This window comes from Channa argus, chromosome 23 (genome assembly GCF_033026475.1).
Source record: "Channa argus isolate prfri chromosome 23, Channa argus male v1.0, whole genome shotgun sequence".
Lineage (NCBI taxonomy): Eukaryota > Metazoa > Chordata > Actinopteri > Anabantiformes > Channidae > Channa > Channa argus.
In genome coordinates this window covers 12,879,085-12,902,135 of record NC_090219.1, presented here as the reverse complement: position 1 = coordinate 12,902,135, position 23,051 = coordinate 12,879,085, and the positions used below count along the sequence as shown (strand labels likewise).

The window sequence follows — 23,051 nt, the reverse complement described above, 5'->3', positions numbered from 1 at the left end:
ATATTCACAGTACAGTACTCTTAACAGATGCAGTATTACAGTAGTAGTAGTAGTACAAATAAACATGACCTTATGTTTTTCATATTTATCACATTTTTAGGACAAAATGTTAGCCTGGTTATTAAAATGGTATATATATATATATATATATATATATATTTGTTTTTTTGTTTTTTAATTAGTCAACAATGAAAGTAAAAGGTTACTTCAAACAACGTAGCAGCAGGAGTATAGTGTTTTTGTACTTATTTCTAATAAAAATAGTAAATGGGACTAGGATGACAGTGTAATAAAGTGACTGTACTTTTAACTGTTTGTGTACCTGCAGTGCACCAAGGTGGGTCCAGATCCAGGAGTCCTGTTGACATAGTCCCTGACAGTTCGAACAAACTGGATCAGGGATTGGGTGGTTTCTGGGACACCATGATCGGGCCACACGGTGTAGTGAAACTGACGAACCAGACGAGTAAAGCTCAGCTGCTCCTCCTGACAGTGGGAGAGATTCAGAGATACCAAGACACATTAGTCTAGATCTACAAAGAAACAGAGATTCAAAGAAGAAGATACTGGGATTTAGGGATACTGTCACAGCTTTGAGGCTGATTCTTGTTGCCCTGGTGATCAGCACTCTCTCCTCTCTACTCTATTCTTTTCTCTCTATCCTGGTCCCTAATCAGCTTGAGTCCGTCCACCTGTTGCCTCCCCTTTATATGCTCCGTTCACCTGTCCCTCCCTGCCAGATTGTCTTTCGCCTCTCCCGAGCAACAAGCCACTCTCTGGCCCAAAAATCTGTGAAAGTCAAGTCTAGTTCAAGTCGTCTGTTTTCTGCGATGTTTTTTGGGATTTTGTGTCTTTTCTCTGAGGATCTGAGTTTCTGTTTGTTACTTTGTTGCCTCTCTGCCCGGCGGCTGTGTTCCCGAGGACACCTGTCTATTTTTGTCCCTACTCAGTAAGTGACTTTTGTACTCTGCATGCAGATCAGAACATACTGGATTATTATTTAAGAAGAGGATTTCGCGCAAGTCGAGGAGTCAGGGTTGTGTGAGGGTTGAGTGAGGGTTTGATATTTTCCTTTATTTGTTGGTTCGTGTTTTAGTTGTACTTTGTTCTGGGCTTTAGTATTTTTGTCTCCCTGGTTTTTACAGCCGGCTTTCAGTTGCACTCCTCCCCACCGGTCTCCCGCTGCTGGCTCCCCTGCTCTCCCTGACCTACGCCGCAGCACCGCCACCTCTGTTCAAAAACTAGTAAGAGATCTAATCCGTTCAAAACTGTCCGTGCGTTGACTATTATTCACCCCTGTCTCTTTTCCTCCTCAGAGCTCCCTACCGCTTCCCGGCCACTTCCAACTCCCTCTCGGGTCCTGAATCACCACCCCGGGTATCCCCGTCCTTTGCTCCTTTCAATAAAAACTGTTACTGCATTCCATTCCTCTGTGTTCCCTTAGAACGTGATAGATACAAATTCAGAAATTCAAAGATACAGCTATGAAGTGCAAAATCTATTTCTGACTGAATGGGATTTGACTACTACACTGATAAAAGTGATTTTGACCACCATTAAATGTTCCACATTTTAACAATTTCTTAGATTGGAAAGTGTAAATTAGTCCTACAAATAACATTAAAGGAGAGAGAGAGATAGATATAGATAGATATAGATATATCTATAGATATAGATATCTAGATATATATCTATATATGGATATATATCTATATATATATCTATCTATATCTATATAGATATCTATATAGATATATATAGATATCTATATATATCTATATAGATATAGATATATATAGATATAGATATAAAAGTGATTTTGACCACCATTAAATGTTCCACATTTTAACAATTTCTTAGATTGTAAAGTGTAAATTAGTCCTACAAATAACATTAAAGGAGAGAGAGAGATAGATATAGATAGATATATATAGATATATCTATATATCTGTATATAGATATACAGATATATATCTATATATAGATATCTATATATAGATATATATCTATAGATATATATCTATAGATATATATATATATATATAGATATATATATATATCTATATCTATATATATATATATATATATATATATATATATATATATATATATATATATATATATATATATATATATATATATAGAAAGATTTTTAGCTAATGTTAGCTGAGCTTAATGTACATATCATGTTAGCTTGGGTATACTGTTAGCATCAGCTACATTAATATTAGAAGTTAGTCAGTTTGGATATTATTCTTACATTACATGGGAGGTGAAAACTCTAAAATCCCAAAACTAAATTCTACAACATAGGTAGTTCACTGCCAAAGCAGTGGCTCTGCAGAGATGGCCAGAGGAGGACAGGCCCAGTGGATTCAGTCACATCCTCCTAAGTCCTGTTAATGTTCTAAGGTGGCAGGAAGTACAGAATATGTATAACATGGTTTTGTTAGCACATTTTATCACTGTATCATATTGGGTAGTTTTAATTTATTTATAACTGTTTTGTTTTTTTTATAACTGTTTTTTTAAGAAAGCAATTCATTGAATTATTTAAATAAAAATATCATTAAATTTAGTTTTTTTAGTCTATTTACTTTTTAGAACCTACTTGAAAGAATTAATTTTACATGTGAATACCGTATGTTCTTTAACAATATACAGTAGCTATAAATATCCTAACACCGCTGAACTGACTGAATCCTCTGCTCAGTTTTTGTCATTTTCCTTTGTGTATAACAAAAAAATACTAGCTCAGATTCAAATTCAGCTCATGACAACAATCCTACTTGAGACTACTTTCATGCAGCAGTTTAATTATTTACCCCATTTAACATCTCTTACAGAAGAAAGGAGGTCACTCTGGACAGAATCATACTAAACATCTGCATGGTCTTGCAAGAGGGGAGTAAATGTGTATACAGTTTGTATTAGCATTTTGGAACGCTAACTGAAAATGATTTTAATTTAATAATCTGAAATAATTTTTAATTTAGCCTACTGTGGCAGGTAGACACTAGAACTTGGGTAGGGGTGGTGGCAAGAGAGGAGCAGCAGCCAATGAAAGAAATGGCAAACTGATTAAGAGAGAAATGTGAAACAGGTGTGGGGAGCTGCCTGCTGCTCATTCTGCTGGTACTGTTGAGATGCCTGTGCTTGTGGTTTTAGTAAGTTACATTTTATTTTTTTGTGTTTAGTTTTTTATTAAATAGCTGTTAACCCAAATTGAATGTTGTGGCCTCTTTATTGAAGCCCCTGTGCTTAATTTATACATTTAATCTTGACAGGGTATCTCACGATACTCAAGGTCACATTACAAATGTAAAAATGTTGAATAAGAACTTTCTTACCCCAGAGATGTTTTATTTTTATATGCAGGGTTGAACAAAAACAAAAATGTATATATGTATTAAGGACTGCTTTAATCTTTGGAATGCTTTTACACAGCTTACCAATCCTCAAGGCTTGGGGAAGACAATAGGCATCTTATTTGGTAGTCTATGGTAAGTTAGTTTAAATGCATTTTTGAGGAAAACCTCAGCCATTTTCTTGATTAATTGTATTTGTAACAATCCCTACACGGACACTAAAACTACAGGAAGCAAAGGTGAAGAAGGTGCAGGACTTTAAGTACTTAGGGTCAATGGTTCAGAGCAACAAAGATTGTAACAAAGAGGTGAGTGCAAGCAGGTTGGAACGGGTGGAGAAAAGTGTCAGGTGTGATGAAAGAGCATCAGTGAGAATGAAAGGAAAGATGTTTAAGACATTGGTGAGACAAGCGATGTTGTTCGGCTTAGAGACAGTGGCACTTTAGAAAAGCGGCACAGCTGGAGGTAGCAGAGCTTAAGATGTTGAGGTTCTCTTTGGGAGTGACGAGGATGGACAGGATTAGGAATGAGATTGACATCAGAGGGACAGCTCATGTTAGATGTTTTTGAGATAAAGCCAGATTGAAGTTGTTTGGAAATGTTCAGAGGAGAGACTGTGACTATATCGGTAGAAGTATGCTGAGGTTGGAGCTGCCAGGCAGGAGGTCTAGGGGAAGAGGAGATTTCTGGATGTAGTGAGAGAGGACATGAAGTTAGTTGGTGTGAGAGAAGAGGGTGCAGAGGACGGGGTTAGATGGAGGCAGATGATTCACTGTGGGGACCCCTGAAAGGGAACAGCCCAAAGGAAAAGAACAAGAGAAGAGGTTTACAATTTATTCAAGTTGAACACATGCCTGTTTATTAGATGGAGTGATGTTGCAAGTTTTCCAACACCCTGCATTTTATTTTTACATTTATAAGTCTAAACAAAATCATTGTTTTAAAAATATTGTTTCGTTTACATTTAGTTAATCCACTGAAATTAGATTTACATTTCCATTACAATTACATTTATTAATTTAGCAGACTCTTTTATCCAAAGCGAATTACAAGTGAGGTACAAGGCAGCAAAAATCTAAGTCAAAGATTAAACTCAATTTTAGTATGTAAGTGTTAAATCATTAAATTAAGGTTAATGCACATTAAGAAACTGGGTAATGGCAATCCACTTTACATATTATATTTAAGTACATTTAACATGAGCTTAGTTGAAATTACTAATGAAATTAGTCTAAAATATACTGAAAATAATTTAGCATTTATTTGAAATTAAAGACAAATCAAAAATTATATCTGGATTTAGATACATGTGTTGTTTGCAACTACGTGACATAATAAAGTTAAGTAAATTCGCCAAAAAATTGTTTTCAGTCTAATGGTTGGCCAGCTTCAGGTTCTCGGTGAGTGTTCTTTCGCCTAATTTTCAGAGGTCTGTGATGTGCCATTGTGCTAGGCCCCTGTTGGTGGCCTAGGTCCTGTCACTAAGATAGACCACTTTGATTGGTTGTTCAGCCTAATGAATCAGCGCACTAGAAGAGGCATTGAAATAGAAAACTTACTCTACTTTGTTTACAGGGCCTAGGTCTGTATCTTTTCCTTACACTCACGCAGCCACAGAACATGCAGAGCTACGTGCATGTTGGCTCTCATCTTTCTAATGTTTTAATCATTTAACTGATGGAAAGAATTAACAACAATATGTGCAGCATCATACTAAAACAAAGAGAGAAGAAGACTACTGGATCTAAAATACTTTTGATACTGCAGAGGTATTTAATTTGAAGTTTCAAAGTGCTTTGTAACTTACGCTGCAGATGGTAAACTCTCTAATAGTCCACTCAGGTAGAACGGATTCTGACAACATCTTGACAATCAGGTCTCCGTAGTACAAAGGATCCTGGTCAAATGGCCAGTAGTGATCACACTTGACCTGAAGAAGAGCAGGGACAGAATAACACAGAATCTAATAAAGGAAGTTTTGTACCTACATGGACTACAACTAAAGCTTAATCTACAGAAATCTGACATGTCCCAGGTGAGTCCACCCACCCTTCCTTTCTCCACACACTGAGTGACCATCACGATGTTGTGGACGTTTTGTTCCCAGACCATTTTCCAGAAATCATCTTTAGTTCCAGGCAGAGGACCCTGGGTGGCAATGTACTCACGACGGAAGTTATTACCCTGAAAGCACAGAGTGAACATAAACTTAAACACACTTGTTGAGAAGGAAAATTAATTTAAAACCTATAAAACGTGCTTAGTGCCAAAATAAAGGGAAATGTCAACAGGCTTATGGCTTTAACTGCCCACAACATTACAAAGAGCAAAAAACAGAACAAAAAAAAAGAGTTTAACTCAGAGTTCTTACAGGGATGTAGCTGGCGTTGACGTAGTCAGAGCAGGGATCATCGTCTATGTAAGAAAGTTTCACCCTGGTGGAGTCGTCTGAACAAAGAACCCACAGAGACTCAGAGACAGAAACATAGACATCACTGAGGAGAGAGGAGGCATCATGTTTTTCAGAAGTGAGCGTTACCCACAGGGCAAGATGTTGTTGTATCGGTTCTTCCCTCGGTTCTCTGGCAGGAGAGCTGAGTCCAGGGGCTGATTCCGCCCGACGTCCTTTAGGTCCTGATGGATGAAAACCAATACAGAATATCTAACAGCACCAAAATCAACCAGTGGACCCCGGGAAGCAGGAGCACCAGCAGATTAATTCTTAAAGGATCATTTCTGTTATTTTCTAAATCTAACAACCCCCATCCAGACACTAAAACCAACAATGAAATTCCTCTACTCATGTTTATGCAGAGCAGTGCGACTGGCTAATGCGTTTAATTGTTTTTTGGCAAAGGTCTACCGCACAGACTAACAGTTAACAGACTGACACACGCTGAACACGAGTAGAGAAGTTTAATTCAAATATGAGGAAAATGATGTGTAGAAAATGTGTAGAAAAGTTTTCTTTAAAACAACAAAGAAAAAATCTTCTTGTACTATGAATTTTCTCTAAAGCACAAACTAAACTCACTTCAACTCTTTAGTGGCTCCATCTAAGTAGCAGACACTGGGGACAATATTGGGGTTCAGTGTCTTGCACAAGGCCGTTTTAACACGTAGCCAGGAGCACCGGGAATTGAACTACTTATCCACTTTCTCTGAAATCCAGTGTCAGTGGACACAATTTGTCAGTGCATCCGCAAACATTAAAACTCTACCACACAAATAACAAATCATATATAAAAAAGATTTAGAAACCTCCTTTTCTGAGCCTGAATTGATTTAAATGTGACTGAGGTGAACTGGAAAATGTCCTGTGGTCTGAAGAGTCACAACCTGAAAGTTTTTATGGATGTAATGGACGCTGTGTCCTCGATTTTAAAGCAGAGAGGGACTTATCCGCATCTATGATGATGTTGGGGTAGCGTGGGTAAGTTGCACATCTGTGAAGGCTCCATTAATGCTGAATTATTATTAATTATTATTAAGAGTCCAGGTGATAAGGTGAGCTGTCTGCAGTCCAGACCTGTCACCTACTGAAAACATTTAGAACATTATGAGGTTAAAAATATAACAAATTAGGCCCTAAACTTTTGAGCAATTGAAATCCTTTTCAAGCATGTCAGTAGTTGAATGTGGAGGAAACCAGTTCAGAATCGGTTTTATTAGTGCGTATTAGAGAGTGAAGAGACATGATGACTGACCTCGTACTCCTCTGACAGCAGATAGTTGGAGTCGGCCTGAAGTTTGTTGTAGTGAGACTCAAAGTTTATGATCTTGATTGGACTGATGGACAAAAACACAAAAGGATTCACACAAGGAAAATTTTCAAATGCCAAAAGTCAGTTTTTATTATCAGAGCAGATGTTTAGCATCTCACCTTGAGATTCGACGGTGGCTGAGAGATAAAAGATGAACAGATGTTACTGACTTGTGGTGTTTACTTATTAATTAAAAAAATTATTTCAAGATGGAAACAAACAGTCATTTACTTTACAAGTAAGTAACTCACTTTGTCAGAACTTTATCCAGCTTCTCAAATATCAGAGTGTTGGTTTGATCATATTTACTCTCATTTTGTTTATTAATAACTGTCAGATTAATATAATTGTTATAATATATAAAAATATTTCACTTTTCTTATTGGCAGTTATCCCTGCAAGTGTGCAAGTACTATATTGTAGTAGCAGAAGTACTAATCTTAGTTTTAAAATTAACAGTTACATTGTCTTTATAGTACTAAAGTAGTATTATCAGTGCAATAGGACAGTAGTATCTGTCTTACCTTCGGCCCCCCAGGTGAACTCCTGATCCAATTCTCTCTCTCCTCATACTCATCCTGACACTCGGCCTCTCCTCCACACTGAAACAGCAGAGTTTTAACTGGTGACGCTGGTGGAGAAGAGATACACACTTCTGTACACACCTGAAGTGTTGCCCAATCAAATCATGAAACCTGGAACTGGCCCACTCCCTAAAACCATTGGTTTCAACTGAAGAGTTTTTTTGGCCATCTATGTAAAGTAAATATTGTTGAGGAAAAACGGTGAATTACTCTGTGTAACACATGTTCATGTGTTGTCCGGCTCATATTTACTCTTTTTTAATGTATAAAATTCTGAGTGGATTTTTGAATATGCCTGAGATGATTCTACAGTTTTTTGTTTTTTGTCAAATATAACCAGGTCCCAAAAACAAATACTTATTCCCTTCACATCTTATATAAATAACACTATATTTAATATAAGAACGCAACACAACACCTCTTTATTTTAAACTTCAGCTCTGTGAGGATCTTTAACAGCAGCATTATAAATTTTTCAGTCAGCTGAATAAAATACCAACAGGTCACGTAACAAAACCTTTATGTTACTGAGCGACTGTACAAACTGCTGGGATGGATTCGTTTATCATGAATTAAGGATCATAAAAAGTTGTGGTTTCATTACAGTAACTGCAGATACTCACACTTTGCGAGCCTTGTGTCTGCAGACGAACAGAGCCGTGACTCCTACCAGAACCACAATGAGAAACATTCCAGCGCTGATGCCCTCGATCACACCACTTAGAGGTTCTGCAAGAGAAATTATCACTTTACTCTTCACTGTTTCCTAATTAGAAGTAGGTTTTCACCTACAAGAACTCTGTCTCTGTTAGTTGGTGCACACATTGAGAAATTAAAAGACAAAAATGCATAAAAAGACATAGGAAGACAATGATCATAAATATGACAGTACAGAGGTACAGAAATCTGCCCTGAGACACATATAAGGTGTGTGATTAAGGATTGGACATCCTTGTGATGGTGGTGTCCTCCAGCAACTTCAGGAGCTTGATAGACTTGAAGCGCAGGTGTCGGCATACAGGAAGAGGAGTAGGCAGAAAGGAACAGCCATTAGGGCGTCAGACCCACATCTGAACATCTTCACCTGTTGCTTCCTGTCAAACAGGAAGTCTGTGATCTAGTGTGAGCTCTCTACGTTTTCATGTTCTAACGCTCTGACAGAACTTCACCCTCTGGTCTGCAGAGTAGGTAGTTTCCTCACCTGCCTCAGTGACCATGGGCAGCGACAGGTACGTGTCAGTAAACAGTGGAGAGGAGTCGTTTTTGTCTTCGTCAAACAGCTGGGTGAATGCTCGGACACTGAGCCTGAAGAAAGCAAAGAAGAAAACTTGATTTAATTCTACTGAACTCATATTTCAATCCATTTGAGACTTTGTTCTGGGAAAAACAAACAAACATAGAAACTGGACTAATTTTAAAGAGAAACTTTACCAATTTCAACTTACTTTAGTTTAAGGTGTAAGTGTACATTAATGCTTTTAAACTAAAGAAGCAGGACGACTTCTTTAGTACCTGTAGGCGGTTTTAGGTTTCAGTGGTCCATCACAGAACTGTTTCAGGTCTGTTTCTCTGTTTTCACAGGGGCCCCCCAGTGAGTCCATCCCCGTCCCCACACTGATGTTAAAGCTGAGGTAACTACTGTCACGGCCCTGGCTGCAGCGACTGGGGAAGTAGCTGGTCTGATAGGATTTGATAGAGCTATTGGACTTGTAATGGATGTAGGAGGGCAGGGGTTGCCTCTGCTCTGGCTGAACATTGTCCACAGCTGCAAACAACAAACTGTGTCAGATGGTACAGGTAAGCAATTCAATTCAACTTTATTTATATAGCGCCAATTCACAACAAAGTCATCTCAGGGCACTTCACAGAATAAAGTCAAGACTATAAAGATGTATAAAGAGAAGCCAACAATTCCCCCTTGAACAAGCCCTAGGAAACAGTGGAGAGGAAAAACTCCCTTTAACAGAAGAAACCTCCAGCAGAACCAGGCTCAGAGTGGGCGGCCATCTGCCTTGACTGGTTAGGGTGAGTCGAAAGTGAAGAGAGAAAATAAAAAGAGTAACAAAAGCAACAAAACATCGGGCAGGTTGGTAGGACCAGTAGCTGCACACTGGAAAACACACAGCTTCAAAGCCCGGGTACACCTGCAGAAAGGGACAGAGAGAGGGGGACAGAGAAGTAGAGAGACAGTAGTGACAATTGTGGGGTGAGAGGAGAGGAGAGGAGAGAGGGACAGAAGGGGGTGGGTCCCCCCAGCAGTATAGCCTATAGCAGCATAACTATAACTAAGTATAAGCTTTATCAAAGAGGAAGGTTTTAAGCCTACACTTAAAAGTAGAGAGGGTGTCTGCTTCCCGAATCAGAACTGGAGTAAGCAGGAGTTAGTGATGTGTTAATGTGTTGGTGTGGTACCTCCAGACTCAGTCACCACCACGGTGAAGAACTTGACCGCTCCATTGGCATCACTGAACCAGCTGCAATTAAACTGGAAGACTATGGAGGACTTGGTGACCACAGCAGACTTATCACTGATCCGAGTACTGAGGGGGGGCACTGGAGGACCTGGGGGAATCATATCAGAATTAAAAAAGAAAATCTTAATTACAGTTGGGTCTGTTAGAATTTGGACGGTGACATGTTTGTGACTCATGTTGGCTCTGTGGCCATCACAATGGATTGTAATTGAAAAAAAAACCCTTAAGGGTTTGGTTAAACTGTGGACAAATTACAACCCATGGTTATTCACAGACCCAACTCACAAGCTAAAAGGTAGAAACTGTAGTTTTTAAAATTACTTTTCCTGACCAACACAAGTTTTACAACCTTCCGACCCATGTCGCTCCCCACCCTTCCTTACGGTCAATCATGGTGACCACACTGTCCCAAGCCTCCTCGCTGGTGGTGCTGTCTGAGATAACTTTCACAGACACAGTGTAACATTTGTGGGGCTCCAACTGGGTTATGAGGTAGCTGGTGGAGTCTTGGCCAGTGCGTCTGGAGTAGACCAGGGCCTGGGAATCCTGATGGATGCACTCAATGGTGTAGGAGTCATAGTCGGCATCTGGAGGCACCCAAGAGCAGGAGATAGAGGTGGAGCTCTGGGGGCGGCAGTGGAGGTTGTGGACTCGCTCTGGCTCTACAGCAAAAGAGACCAACAGGACGTCCAAATGTAGAGTTTTTGATGAGATCAGAGTCAAATTAACCTACTAATGTATCATAGTGTCACAGTTAACATACACACAACATCAACAACATACTGGGTGTGTCTAGACTAAAGGGCTAGCCGAGTTAGTTCCTGGACCTAAAGACGTTCTGGGGGACATTACTAATCCCCCAAGTTTATTATCTGTTTTAGAGACTATACTGTACTGTTTAAACTTAAATAAACTAAACAGTGACTAAGTACTCAAAGTGTGTCTATATACATTTCCCTCACGGTATGTCAATTAGAAGGTTTGGATTTACAGTTTTTTCCAGTTATGCATTTATTGACCAACTAGTAATTGAAGGATGCAGGCTATAAGCTAGCAAGGAAATGTGCTAGTTATATATAGTTAGAAGCTTCTATTCAGAGATAAGCTCAGAGAATATGAGAGAGCTTTGAGAGTTAGTGAAACTGACACAGCAGTCTCATATGGACCAATTGCCTAGGAAATGTTATTATCCACCATTGACCAACAAAGGTTTACACTGGCACAACTAATTTCAGTGTCTTTATTATGTTGTATTTGTCAGAAAGTCCACAACATATGAGAGTAGTCAATTGTGTTGTCTTCATGTGTAATTTTTTCATTTGTACATACACTATATCTTATAGCTGTATTTCTTTATGATGAAAAGCATTATTAGTGTTTGTTTGAATGATGTTTGAATTTTATTACAGTCTGCTTTTATTGCACTGTGTATTAAAAAATAGCAATGTAATACAATACACTATAATTGCCATGTGGATCAGTTGGTAGAGTGGCCACCCAATGACCATAGGCTCGGAGGTTCGCACCCAGCTCTCTCCGACGCTGTGTTGAAGCCTCCCTGTGCAAGACACTGAACCCCCAACCACCCATTCCCATCCCTAGGTCCGCAGTGCCAAGTACTGGTCCCAAGCCCAATAGAAATTGGGGAGAGTTGTGTCAGGAAGGACATCTGTTGTAAAAATGTGCCAAATCAACATGTGGACTGATGATCTGTTGTGGTGACCCTACACTTATGGGATAAGCCGAAAGGAAAAATTAAAAACACTTAGGAGGTGGACCTGACCAACTTTGTCACCAGGGCCATCCTTGCATATCTAGGATAAATTTTAGGGGCTCCTACATCTCTGTGTATAAAAATGCTTGAGAAAAATATAATAAGGACTCATCTCCTATTCGAAAGATTGCTTTGAAATTTTGATTTTCTTGTAGATTTCTTAGCCAATAGGCAGCAGGGGTTTTTGTCATTTTTCAGATGTGGCTGTTACTTGCACAGGTTTACAACAAGGGTATGTTGTTTGTCCTCTGAAGTTACAGATTTTGTAAAAGTGTAAAAATAAGTGTTAAATTATTTTTGTGATGTTTTGTAATAATATCACATTCCTATCTCCTCATGAGGGACCTCTGTCAGAACCTACTCTAATCCAACTTTATTAGATGGTGTGACCATAATTCTTTAGAGTTGAATGTGTCTAAAACAAAAGGTCTGGTCTTTGATTATAGAATATTGTGTGAGGAGTAAGTGATCAGGGAACCATTTAGTATTTTAAACTTACCTAGGCACATGCTAGCAAAGCAAATTGCACAGCTCACCATTACAGGTTTGCAGAACTAATATAATTTATATTATTATCATCTCTTTGTTCATAAATTTGTTAACTTAATAGTCATTTTTCTTAATTTTTTCATTTTTATTTAACTGTAAGTGTGTGAATATGTGTGCGTGTGTTCGTGTGTGTTAAAATGTTTCGAAGTAATTTCATTGTCACTGTATTGTTTCTGTGTAAGAAAGAATGTAAATACAAACTGTTAGACTATGAATGTGGACTGAAATATGAAAAACTAACTCTCTAAAGCTCTTTTTATGTTTTAATCAAAGCAATTTCAACTGAAGTGAGGTGAAGTACTGCCACCTACTGGTCCGGATGCTGTTGTGGATGGGAGTGCTGTAGGTGGGTGTGGTCCTGGGCTCCATGGACCCACTGACAGTGCGGAGACTGAAGGTGTAGAGCCTTCCTGGGAACATGCCTCCCAGGATGCGGCTGCCAGAGGTTCGGCTGTAGTATGGGTTGGTGACGAAAAGCTTATCCTTGGGAGTCCACTGCAGGTCAAAGTCATCGTAGTCTGAGTCGACAGGACCGCTCCAGGTGATCTCCAGTGAGGTGTTGGTGACCCCCCGAAACAGGAAGGATCTAGGAGGTCTGGGAGCTGAGGAGAACAAGTAAAAAAATGTTTGTTAGAGAGGAAGGTGTGTACAAGTAAATTTCTGTTCCTGCAAACACACCTGTGCGGCCCAGAGTGCTGGCTCCATTGCTGAGTTCTCCACTCAGACTAAGAACCTCAGCTCGGTAAAGTCGCCCTGGGATCAGCTCTGAGAAGACAAACTCTGTGGTTTCTGAGCCTAGCTGCTTCTTGGCCTTCTGGGAGCCATCAGGGTTGTAGAGAAACAGCAGGTATCCACTCAGATCCCCACCGCCATGATCCCAGGTCACCCACAGAGCATCAGACTGGTTTCCACTCTGAGCCCTCAAAGACGACACACCTGCTGGGACTGAAGAGAAAAGAAAGTTAATGGAACCTGTAAGTACAAAGTGAGGGTATACTTTACCATAAAGCAACAGACCATGCTGTTTGACAGGTCCTATCCCCTTTATTTAGAGTTTCATGTCTTGCTTTCTGGTTTAGACAGCCATGAACCAGAACCAACTGATACAAATACTCTCTACACGCTTTGCTGTCACCATGGTAATGGTGATGGTAATATCGGGGTTCGACTAACACTAATGGTGCAGAACATACTGCAAAGACTGCGACTCTTGCCTGATGCTGACTGACACCTGACCATCGGCTTAGTGTCACAGCCCTAAATCCCACAATCTTTTGTTCAATGTTAACATTTGTTATTTGTTGTATATGAAATAAAAATTCAAAAGTCTTATAAAACTAGTTGAAATGTAGTTGAAAACAGCCCTTGTCCCGAGTCCCATTTCCCTCACCGGTCCTAGCCCAGATGGAGGACTGGTTGCTCTGGTCTCCACTGTGGGTCAGAACCACAACCTTGTAAGAAGCTCCAGGTCTGAGACCCTGGAAGGAGCACTGTTGACTACTGGACTGAACACGTTGTTTCTCCTGCAGTGAGTCATCACTTCTAAATAGGCGGACCTCATAATGCTCGAAGTCTCCCTCCGGTGAAGACCAGGAGAACGACAGGCTGGTGGTGGTGTTGGATTGAATATTCAGGCTGGTGACAGCTGCTGGGCCTGACAAAAATAGAGAATCCTGAAATACTTATGACAGCACTTAACTCATTCATCCAAAGTCCTGTCAAAATATATTACTTTTATTGTGAAAATACAGAATCTTTTTATGTCTTAGCATGGAATTGTATGACTTTTTTCTTTAAATGTTACGTTAGTTTTTCCACAAAACAATATAGTTTTACTATTCAAGTTCTTTTCTTGAAATTCTAAATTTTTTGACACACCACCCACCATGATTTCTTATTTTATTCTGTGTCACAATATGTGAGAAATATTTATACTAATATTTTTATCTTATTTCTGACAAACAAAAAGATACAAAAGGTAGAATATTATTCTTGTACAATTATAACCTCAATGTCAAAACCTCTGAATTATTGTGTGACTCTGATATAAAGAAATAAGAAGTCTTACTTGTCCGAGCCTCAGCTCTGACCCCCAGGCTGTGGACCCCTCCGCTGGTGGTCTGGACTACAACTTGGTACTTCCTTCCTGGAGTGAGCCCTTCAAACCTGTGCATGGTTTGTCCAGCGGGTTCAGAGTAGTTTGTGACCAGACCTCCTCTGGTGTCCAGAAGCTGCAAGTTGTATCCATCAGCTACACCCAGAGCCTCCTGCCAGATTACTTGGAGGCTGCAGGTGCTGTGTAGGTCCTCCACCTGGAGCCCCGTCACTGCTGAGGGGACTGCACACAGGTACAAAGATATGGTCACATTTGCATAGCCCAAGTGTGTTGGTATGTTATAGTAATTATGTTGCTCCATTACATGTGGTATTTAATATATTGTTTAGTGTACAGACAATATCAAATGTATTATACAGTGCCTTGCAAAAGTATTCATAGCTCTTGAAATTTTCCAAATTGTTTCATGTTACAACCACAAATGAAAATTTATTTTATTGGAATTTTAATCTAATAGACCAACACAAAGTGGTGCATAATAGTGAAGTGAAAGGAAATTGATAAATGGTTTTAATTTTTTTTTACAAATAATTATCTGAAAATGCACGCCATGCATTCATATTCAGTCCCCTTTAGTCTGATACCACTAACTAAAATTCAATGGAACGAATTGCCTTCAGAAGTCACCTAATGAGTAACCAGACTCCACCTGTGTGTAATTTAAAATTTGGTCAAGCCCTCAGAGGTTTGTTGGAGAACATTAGTGAACAAACATTATCATGAAGTCCAAGGAACACAGCAGACATGTCAGGGATAAGGTTGTGGAGAAATTTAAAGCAGAATCTGTCCACAGGACAACTATTATTCACGCACTCCACAAATTTGGCCTTTATGGAAGTGTGGCAAGAAGAAAGCCATTGTTAAAAGAAAGACATAGGAAGTCCCATTTGGAGTTTGCGACAAGCAATATGAGGGACAAAGCAAACATGGAAGAGGGTGCTCTGCTCAGATGAGACCAAAATTGAACTTTTTCGCGTAATTGATGGAGTCAAATACAGGGAAATCAAGTAAACCTGTTAGAGTCTGCAGAGGACTTGAGACTGGGGTAGAGGTTCACCTTCCAGCAGGACAACAACCAGAGTTACAATGGAGTGGTCTAAGCATATTAGATCTAAGCAAAGTCCAGACCTAAATCCAATTAAGAATCTGTGATAAGACTTGAAAATTGCTGTTCACAGATGCTCTCCATCCAATCTGACTGACCTTAAGCTATTTTGCAAAGAAGAATGGGCAAAAATGTCACAATATGTGCAAAGATGGTAGAGACACACTGCAAAGGACTTGTAGCTGTAACTGCAACAAAAGGTGGTTCTACAAAGTATTGATTCAGGTATTCATTTGTAAAATATTTTGAAAACTATTTATCATTTTCCTTCCACTTCACAATGTACCACCTTGTGTTGGTCTATCACATAAAATCCCAGGGTAATAAATTTACATTTTTGGTTGTAATGTGAAAAACTGTGGAAACTTTTAAGGTCCATGAATACTTTTGCAAGGCACTGTATATGCAATTATGTCTTTGTACCAGATTTTTTTCACATATGAGGTGTTATAGTAGAAATTACCATATAAACTACTTCATTTTAACCTGTGGGTAACTCAATTCAATAGATATTACACTATAAAGTAAAGTTTTCTGACCCATGCGTCCTGAGGCCGTGTTGTTGTTGAGCAGTTCTCCACTTAGAGACTGGACAATCACTCTGTACATCTGTCCTGGCTGCAGTGAGCCAAAAGTCACCTCATTCTTGTGTTTGAGGACAGACCTATGATCCAGTTGTTGACTCTCATGGTACAGGAACACAGAGTACGCATCCACGTCCCCCTGACCTGGAGTCCAGCTCACCTTGAGACTTTTGCTGTCTCCACCATTGCTAACGTGAACGTTCTTCACTTTACTGGGAACTGAAGAAGAGAGGACACATTTTATCCTGATGCAGATACGAGGAACACAACTCTCTGGGACCACTTTAAAAATCCCTTTCATGTTCCTCCAACATATAAACTTAGGAATTATCTCGATAAGTTCAGACCTGCAAATAGCAGTGGAACCGATGTCTTTTGTTGGCTAATTGGACTTTTTCACTAAATTGGGCAGTTTTGTATTTAACTGGAATCATAAAACTGGTTGTGGTCCAAGAGTCATACCTCATTGTACTAAAAATTTTTTTTCTATTTAGGTGTATGGCCGAACCTCTAACCCAAAGCAACTTACAACTCACAGACAGATGGTGACACAGTTGCCATGCAAGGCAATGACATGGATCATTTTGGGGCTTGGTGTCTTGTCCAAAGACACTGAAATCTGGACTGGGGAAGTTGGGGATTTAATCACAAACTGCTCTGTTGTCCTAAAGGTAGCAAAGCAGGTACTCTGATTTTCTACCTTTTAAAGGGATTAATGTCAAACAAACCTTTAATCACAGACAGAAGATTTTACTTTATGGAAAATCTGAAAGATGCATGGAGAAGGCTAAATTCAGGTACACAAACATTTTTTGTCCATTTGAAGTGAATTAATATATGTATTTAATTTATTTATAACTTACTCAGAAATGTGGCATTAGCTTAACTAAATCGAATGATCTAAATACTGGAATCCAAACCTCACAGCTTGGCTGCTGTCAGCAGGACTGATTCATCTTCTCCCAGGTTTTCATACTTATAATCGTAGAAACTATGACTCACTAGGTAACACAGTTACTAACATATCCAATTAACTTTGGCTATCTCACAAGCTTTTCACTTCCTGTTCAAACTAGCCAGTAGTACATTTATTGTTCCTGCAAATTTGACTTGTTTATATGCCATAATATCTTTTTATACAGTAAAACATTTTAAAATGTGACATTTCAAAATCAGGGTGAATCACTTTTTTTAACAGACATTGGCTCTAAATACTACAGTACCTATGAGTATCTGCCACAGTGTAGTGTCTGGCACATAATTTCCATCACAGCTGTTTAGCCTGAACTAACATTTAGGGAACATCAGCAGTTTTCTAACCTGTGCGGCCTTCGATGAACTGGGCTCTCTGGTATGGGCCACTGAAGGTGGAGACCAGGATCTTATAAAGCCTTCCAGGTGTAAGCGATGACAGCTTACACTCCTTCTTGGCGCTGCTCAGCGTGATCGGAGGGAACACCTTCATATCATTGAAAAGCAGCTGAATCTCGTAATGATCCTTGTCTCCCGGAGCAGCTGACCACGTCACTCTCAGTTCCTCCGTGTCCCGCTCAGCCAGGACCAGGTCCTGGACTGCTGCTGGGACTACAGGATAATAAAAGGAAATGGACTGAAGTTAGACCGTTACTGGTCAGGGACTATGATTTAAATTGACAGAAATATTAATTGTTAACTCGTTAACTGTGTCAATTTTCCTGCTCTCCGGTTATATTTTGAAATAACCATGTAAATTAGGTAAGAGATGACCAAGAGTTTGACTTTTGAAGTCAAACGTTTCCCACAGAAAAGTCATAAGACGTCAGGAAATTCTAAAACTAATGTATTTTTGTTCCTAGTTTTAGAACCCTTCTTATTTCAGCAGTTGCTGAAATAGACTTGTATCAGTGAAAACTCACAAGTTCTGCCGTGCGTTGAGGCGCTGCTCTCGTATTTCCCACTGCGGGTGTTCACCAGCACGGTGTAGAGTGTGCCGGGCACCAGGCCATTAAACACACACTCACTCTGAGTCTTGAGTACTGTCTGGTTCTGCAGGAAAATGTTGTTGTGTTTGATGAACACCTGGTAGAAGTCAAAGTCTCCGGCCGCGTGACGCCAGTACACCTTCAGGTAGTCGTCCCGAGCACCATGGCTCGCAGTTGGGCTCTGGACCTTTGAGGGTTCTGATAAAGAACTGCGGTTGTTAAGTACTCAACATGTCAGCAGATTCACTTTAAACATTTAGCTAACCTGAGCACAGCTGCCTGATTTCTTTGTTAACATAAGCATCAGTGGTTTGATTAAGGAAAAGGACTCAGTATGACCCAGTCTTTCTTCCCTCCTGCCACTTCTCCATCCTACCACTAGATGTCCCAGACTCTCTTCCTTTCAGATACACAGCTGTCCTGCATCATTCAGCCACGTGCCTCTGCTCCATCCACTAGCCTGTGGCCCATTCCCACTGGTGGAATGTAACCAAGTACATTTACTGAACAATTGCCCTTTGCATACAAATTCAAGTTACTTGTACTTTAACTCCAGTATCTGAATGTAATGCAAGAGTAAAGTTCTACTCCTGTGTTACAGTTCAGTGAGAAATACAGTACTTTGCAATATATTTGTCTCATTAGTTTTGTAGTTACATTTTAGATTACAAATTCCAACACCCTCCCTGTCCAGTGAAAACCATCTATCATTACATTTGGTGGTGTAATTATTGTATTTGTGATTTACTGTATTGTGATTAAGATGAAGGATTAAATGAACATTTAAGGTAGAGATTTAACACCTATAAAAATTGACATTTCAGAGATACATTGTTCTGTCAGGGCAGCCATCTAATGATCTTACAGGATGTAGTGCACTGTTTGAATCTCATTAAAATTAATGACTGTATAAACTGGGTCTTTAAAATTATGATGAATTCTATAAAATACTCCAGTCATAACATTAGATATGCCTTCAATGGAGAAGTAAGAGCAGTAAAAAACATGTCTTTTTGAGTCTAGGGGTCTTGCTCTTCTTGGGGGTGGGGCTAAGTCAGTACTGAGCTTACGTGTTCTCTCCTGGACAAAGGTGTGGTTCTGGTAGCTGCCACTGCGGGAAGCGATGGAGATATTGTAGAGACGTCCAGACACCAGAGAGTTAAAAACACACTCTGGACTGGATTTAGAAACAGCTAGAGTGTGAACTGTCTCTTCCCTGTCCCTCAGAGTCACCAGGTAACTGTCAACCTCACCCAGAGCCGGACGCCACGACACGCTGAGGAAGTCCATGCGACCGTTATTACTGACCCGTACTTCTCCCACTGCGGCCGGGACTGAATAGGAAGACAGAGAGGACAGAAGAAGACACATCTCAGATTTTGTTTTCTTTGGGTTAAGTGTTGTCCTGTGGACAGAAAAGAGCAGTGTCTAGTACTCCCCTGTATCATGTGGTGTCATATTTTGGCATGGTGTATCTTATGTGTAGTATCAGATTGTGATGCATCATGTATTTTATTGTTTTCTGTCACTGTTGTATCTTATTGTGCCACACTGGAACATATTGTGTTGTGTCATGTTTTATTGTATTGTATCATGTTGCATCATATCAGTGTAATTTTGTAATATATTACTGTGTAATATTGTATAATATTGTAATGCACCTCATTGTATTGGGTACAGTAAACATGTCACATTGTATTGTGTCAGATTTCTAAAGTTGCTTTTTTAACTGTTTTTTTAACACAGACTTAAGAGAGCTTCTAGAGACTGGTAAAATGACAAAAAGGACAGTCTCACGCCCTACACATTATATTCTCCTGTTGTTTCTCTGATCTGTAAAAAGCCCTCAGTGACTCAGAAACACTTCTTCCAGATATTTTCCAAAAGTAGTAAAGTGTTTGTGTGTCCTCGACCTGACAGGAAGTCTCTGACAGACCTTGACAGGGTTTTATTGTTGTTGTCATAAACACTTCCTGAAAATTCCTCACAAATTCCTGCTTTTCAATAATATCCTGCAGTTAGCCAAACAAACACACATACGGGCAGGCTGAGAACGACTCATTGTTTCAGAGAACATTTTGACATTAACTCAGTGAAGTCTCTTGGCAGTTATTTCTGCAGAACTGCTTCAAAAATGTTAAAATGCTGCAGATAATCAAGGTTATTAAAAAGATAAATGAGCAAATTTGTTTGAAACTGTCTATGTTCAAATTATCTCCTTTTCAGCTACTGAGTGTACAGTAGAACCAAATTTCTCCAAAATCGCGTAGCTTGATGTTCGCAAGCTGAAATCTAATGAGACTTAATGATTCTGTGTTAAACATTTAACAGGAATTTCAAGATGTGTCGTAGAGATATGTTTAGTTGGTTTCTCATTAAGAAAATGCAGATCTGTTGATTTAGTTAATTTCCAGTTCCAGTTCCAGACTTTATCCATAATGTATCTGTTCCAACATGATAAGATACATAAATGAAAACATTGTTGGGCATTCATTAAACTAATAAGGTTTAAAAAAACTGTTCCAACATGCCATCAGTATCATTAATGAATGTTTATTTAAGTCTTATAAGAAATAGCAATGTCAGTGACATTTGAGTCAATAATCCTAGCTCTAAAACAAACCACTGTTTGTAATTGCCACTATCATTGCTAATTTCCTCACTCTAATCTAAACCATACAATCGAAAAACAAGTTACATGCTGATGATCTCTTTGTATGATCTCTGGTTTTGTCTATTCATTCCACAGTTTTTGGGGGGGAGGGTCAAAAACACATTCTGCAATCTCTGAGTCAAAAAGTCCAAGTTTTTTCACCAAAATAGGTGCTATTTTCTGTTAGTTAATTTAATGGTTATTTAAGTTCACTTTGGACAAGACATCTGCAGACCTCCTTTGACCCCATTAAAATTAGACAAATTAGACTTTTTAGGAACCTCCACCTTGATAGAAGATATCTGGGTTCTGGTCTTACCGGTGCGTCCCTCGGCCACCGTCTGCCTGGAGGTGTGACCGGCTCTGACAGTGGTCAACACCACCCTGTACAGAGCTCCGGGTTTCAGAGAGCTGAAGCTAATGCTTGTGGTGACTGTCTCCACACTCTCATTCTTGATGACACTACTGTCGTAGACCAGCAGGACCCGATAAGAGTCCAAGTCTCCAGAGGCTCGTTCCCACTGTACCTGCAGACTGTCAGTGGTGCCAGCGTTAGAAACCTGCAGCTTGCTGACCTGAGCTGGAGCTGAGGGGACAAACACAGACACAGGTCAGTCCAACACAACATTCTGCCCCACCAAATTTATTTTATTGATCAGTAACAATACTCAGGATCTGGTAGCATAGCAAGCTGAATTTTTTTCAAAGAACTTTAACATTGACATATTTCTTTTCTTGCTTCTGTTTCTTACTTGTAAAATTAACCAAAGCCCTTTAATTTCTACTGGTTCCAGGTTATTGCTGTATGTCAAAGCAGTTCTCAGCGAGTCATAAACACTGCCCAGCACATAATGAGACAAACCCCTAACCCTCACTGGGGGACATGATCTCCAAAGAGCCAGGACCATTCTGTTGTTACTGACATTTTTTCACAGAAGACATTGAGCAGGAGTGACCCTCAGTACCAGCAGTTTTAGGAAGCAGTATTTACTGATTTTGCTCTAGCAGGGACTGTGTGAATTAATCAGACATACTGGTCCATGCCATCACTGAGGCAGAGCTGTTCAGGTTCCCTCTGGTGGTTGTCACAGTCACTGTGTACTGGCGTCCTGAGGTGAGGATGTTGAAAGTGCAGTCTCTGGAATCCCAGGGGAGGATCCTTCGAGCCACTACAGTGGATGCATCCGTCTGTCTGACGAGCACAGTGAATCCGTCCCACTCACCAACCGGTTGACTCCACAGGATGCTTAGAGTAGTTTCATCAGTGTGATGGATGACAAGCTGCTGCACAGGGCTAGGAGCTGGAGGAGAGCAGAAGGGAGCAGAGAGGAGGAAATGTTACAGTCCTTCACTAAAGTACTACATTTACATGAAGTACAATGTAGTAAAAGTCAAGGAGACAACTTTGAAGAGAAGAAATGTCTACATTTCTTTTAACACGAGTGCAGGATAGACAGATAGGAAAATACATATTTTACAAAATTTAAGTACTAATAAATGTTTGCTGCAGGGCTCAGTGACAAGGTTAAAGTTAAAATAATACATTTTTAATGTGACATTCTAATAATTATGAACTCACGCAGCTGTCCGGCGCAGTATGCCGTGTTACTCAGATTCCCACTGTGAACCGTCACCTCTGCCATGTAAAGTCGTCCGGGGACCAGACTGAGGCTGAGGTCTGAAAACATGAACTCTCTGATCATTTTATTGATGGTCTGGTTTAGCAGAACCCCAGACCCATTCCTCAAAAGAATGCTGTACTTCTCCCAGTCACCTGAGGGGGGAGTCCAGCTAAGCCTCAGGGTCCTACAGTCCTTGAGCGGTACCATGGAGAGAGATGACACTGGGGCTGGGACTGGGAAGGAACCAGACAGAGAGAGGCATTAGTCCAGACAGAAGGAGCGGAGTCTGGGTCTGACAACTATGTACAGATCCAGTGGGTCCAAAAGTCTGAGACCAGCTGAAAAATGTGTGATATTGTTATTTAAACTTGGAAATAATGAGGACGTTTGAGGATTTAGAAACAAGAAGCTGAGACAAAACGGGAAATCTTGAGATCTGAACAATTTCCAGGTCAGAATCAGCTGCTTTGTACAAACTCAAATCTTCTTGAGTTTTC

At 39.8% G+C, this 23,051-nt stretch overlaps 1 protein-coding gene across 10 annotated transcripts in view; it reads right to left on the bottom strand.

Annotated features, from left to right (window-relative positions):
• The window catches only part of LOC137108623 (receptor-type tyrosine-protein phosphatase beta-like), a 40,762-nt gene that overhangs the window by 1,785 nt on the left and 15,926 nt on the right, over positions 1–23,051 (bottom strand). For 3 of the 10 annotated variants that reach the window (XM_067493442.1, XM_067493441.1, XM_067493444.1), the window contains 24 exons: positions 22,512–22,787; positions 21,967–22,233; positions 21,252–21,518; positions 19,350–19,613; positions 18,214–18,477; positions 17,639–17,902; positions 16,274–16,537; positions 14,582–14,851; positions 13,904–14,167; positions 13,192–13,458; positions 12,825–13,115; positions 10,574–10,852; positions 10,129–10,278; positions 9,229–9,481; positions 8,918–9,021; positions 8,340–8,445; positions 7,657–7,734; positions 7,252–7,269; positions 7,076–7,157; positions 5,912–6,002; positions 5,740–5,816; positions 5,418–5,552; positions 5,176–5,298; positions 323–486 (listed from right to left, as the gene is read on the bottom strand). In XM_067493442.1, the coding sequence (XP_067349543.1) occupies positions 323–486; positions 5,176–5,298; positions 5,418–5,552; positions 5,740–5,816; positions 5,912–6,002; positions 7,076–7,157; positions 7,252–7,269; positions 7,657–7,734; positions 8,340–8,445; positions 8,918–9,021; positions 9,229–9,481; positions 10,129–10,278; positions 10,574–10,852; positions 12,825–13,115; positions 13,192–13,458; positions 13,904–14,167; positions 14,582–14,851; positions 16,274–16,537; positions 17,639–17,902; positions 18,214–18,477; positions 19,350–19,613; positions 21,252–21,518; positions 21,967–22,233; positions 22,512–22,787 (4,618 nt within the window). Of the gene's footprint in view, positions 1–322; positions 487–5,175; positions 5,299–5,417; positions 5,553–5,739; positions 5,817–5,911; positions 6,003–7,075; positions 7,158–7,251; positions 7,270–7,656; positions 7,764–8,339; positions 8,811–8,917; positions 9,022–9,228; positions 9,861–10,128; positions 10,279–10,573; positions 10,853–12,824; positions 13,116–13,191; positions 13,459–13,903; positions 14,168–14,581; positions 14,852–16,273; positions 16,538–17,638; positions 17,903–18,213; positions 18,478–19,349; positions 19,614–21,251; positions 21,519–21,966; positions 22,234–22,511; positions 22,788–23,051 lie in introns of those variants that run through there. The other 7 variants (XM_067493443.1, XM_067493445.1, XR_010912223.1 and 4 more) reach the window with 7 other exon arrangements.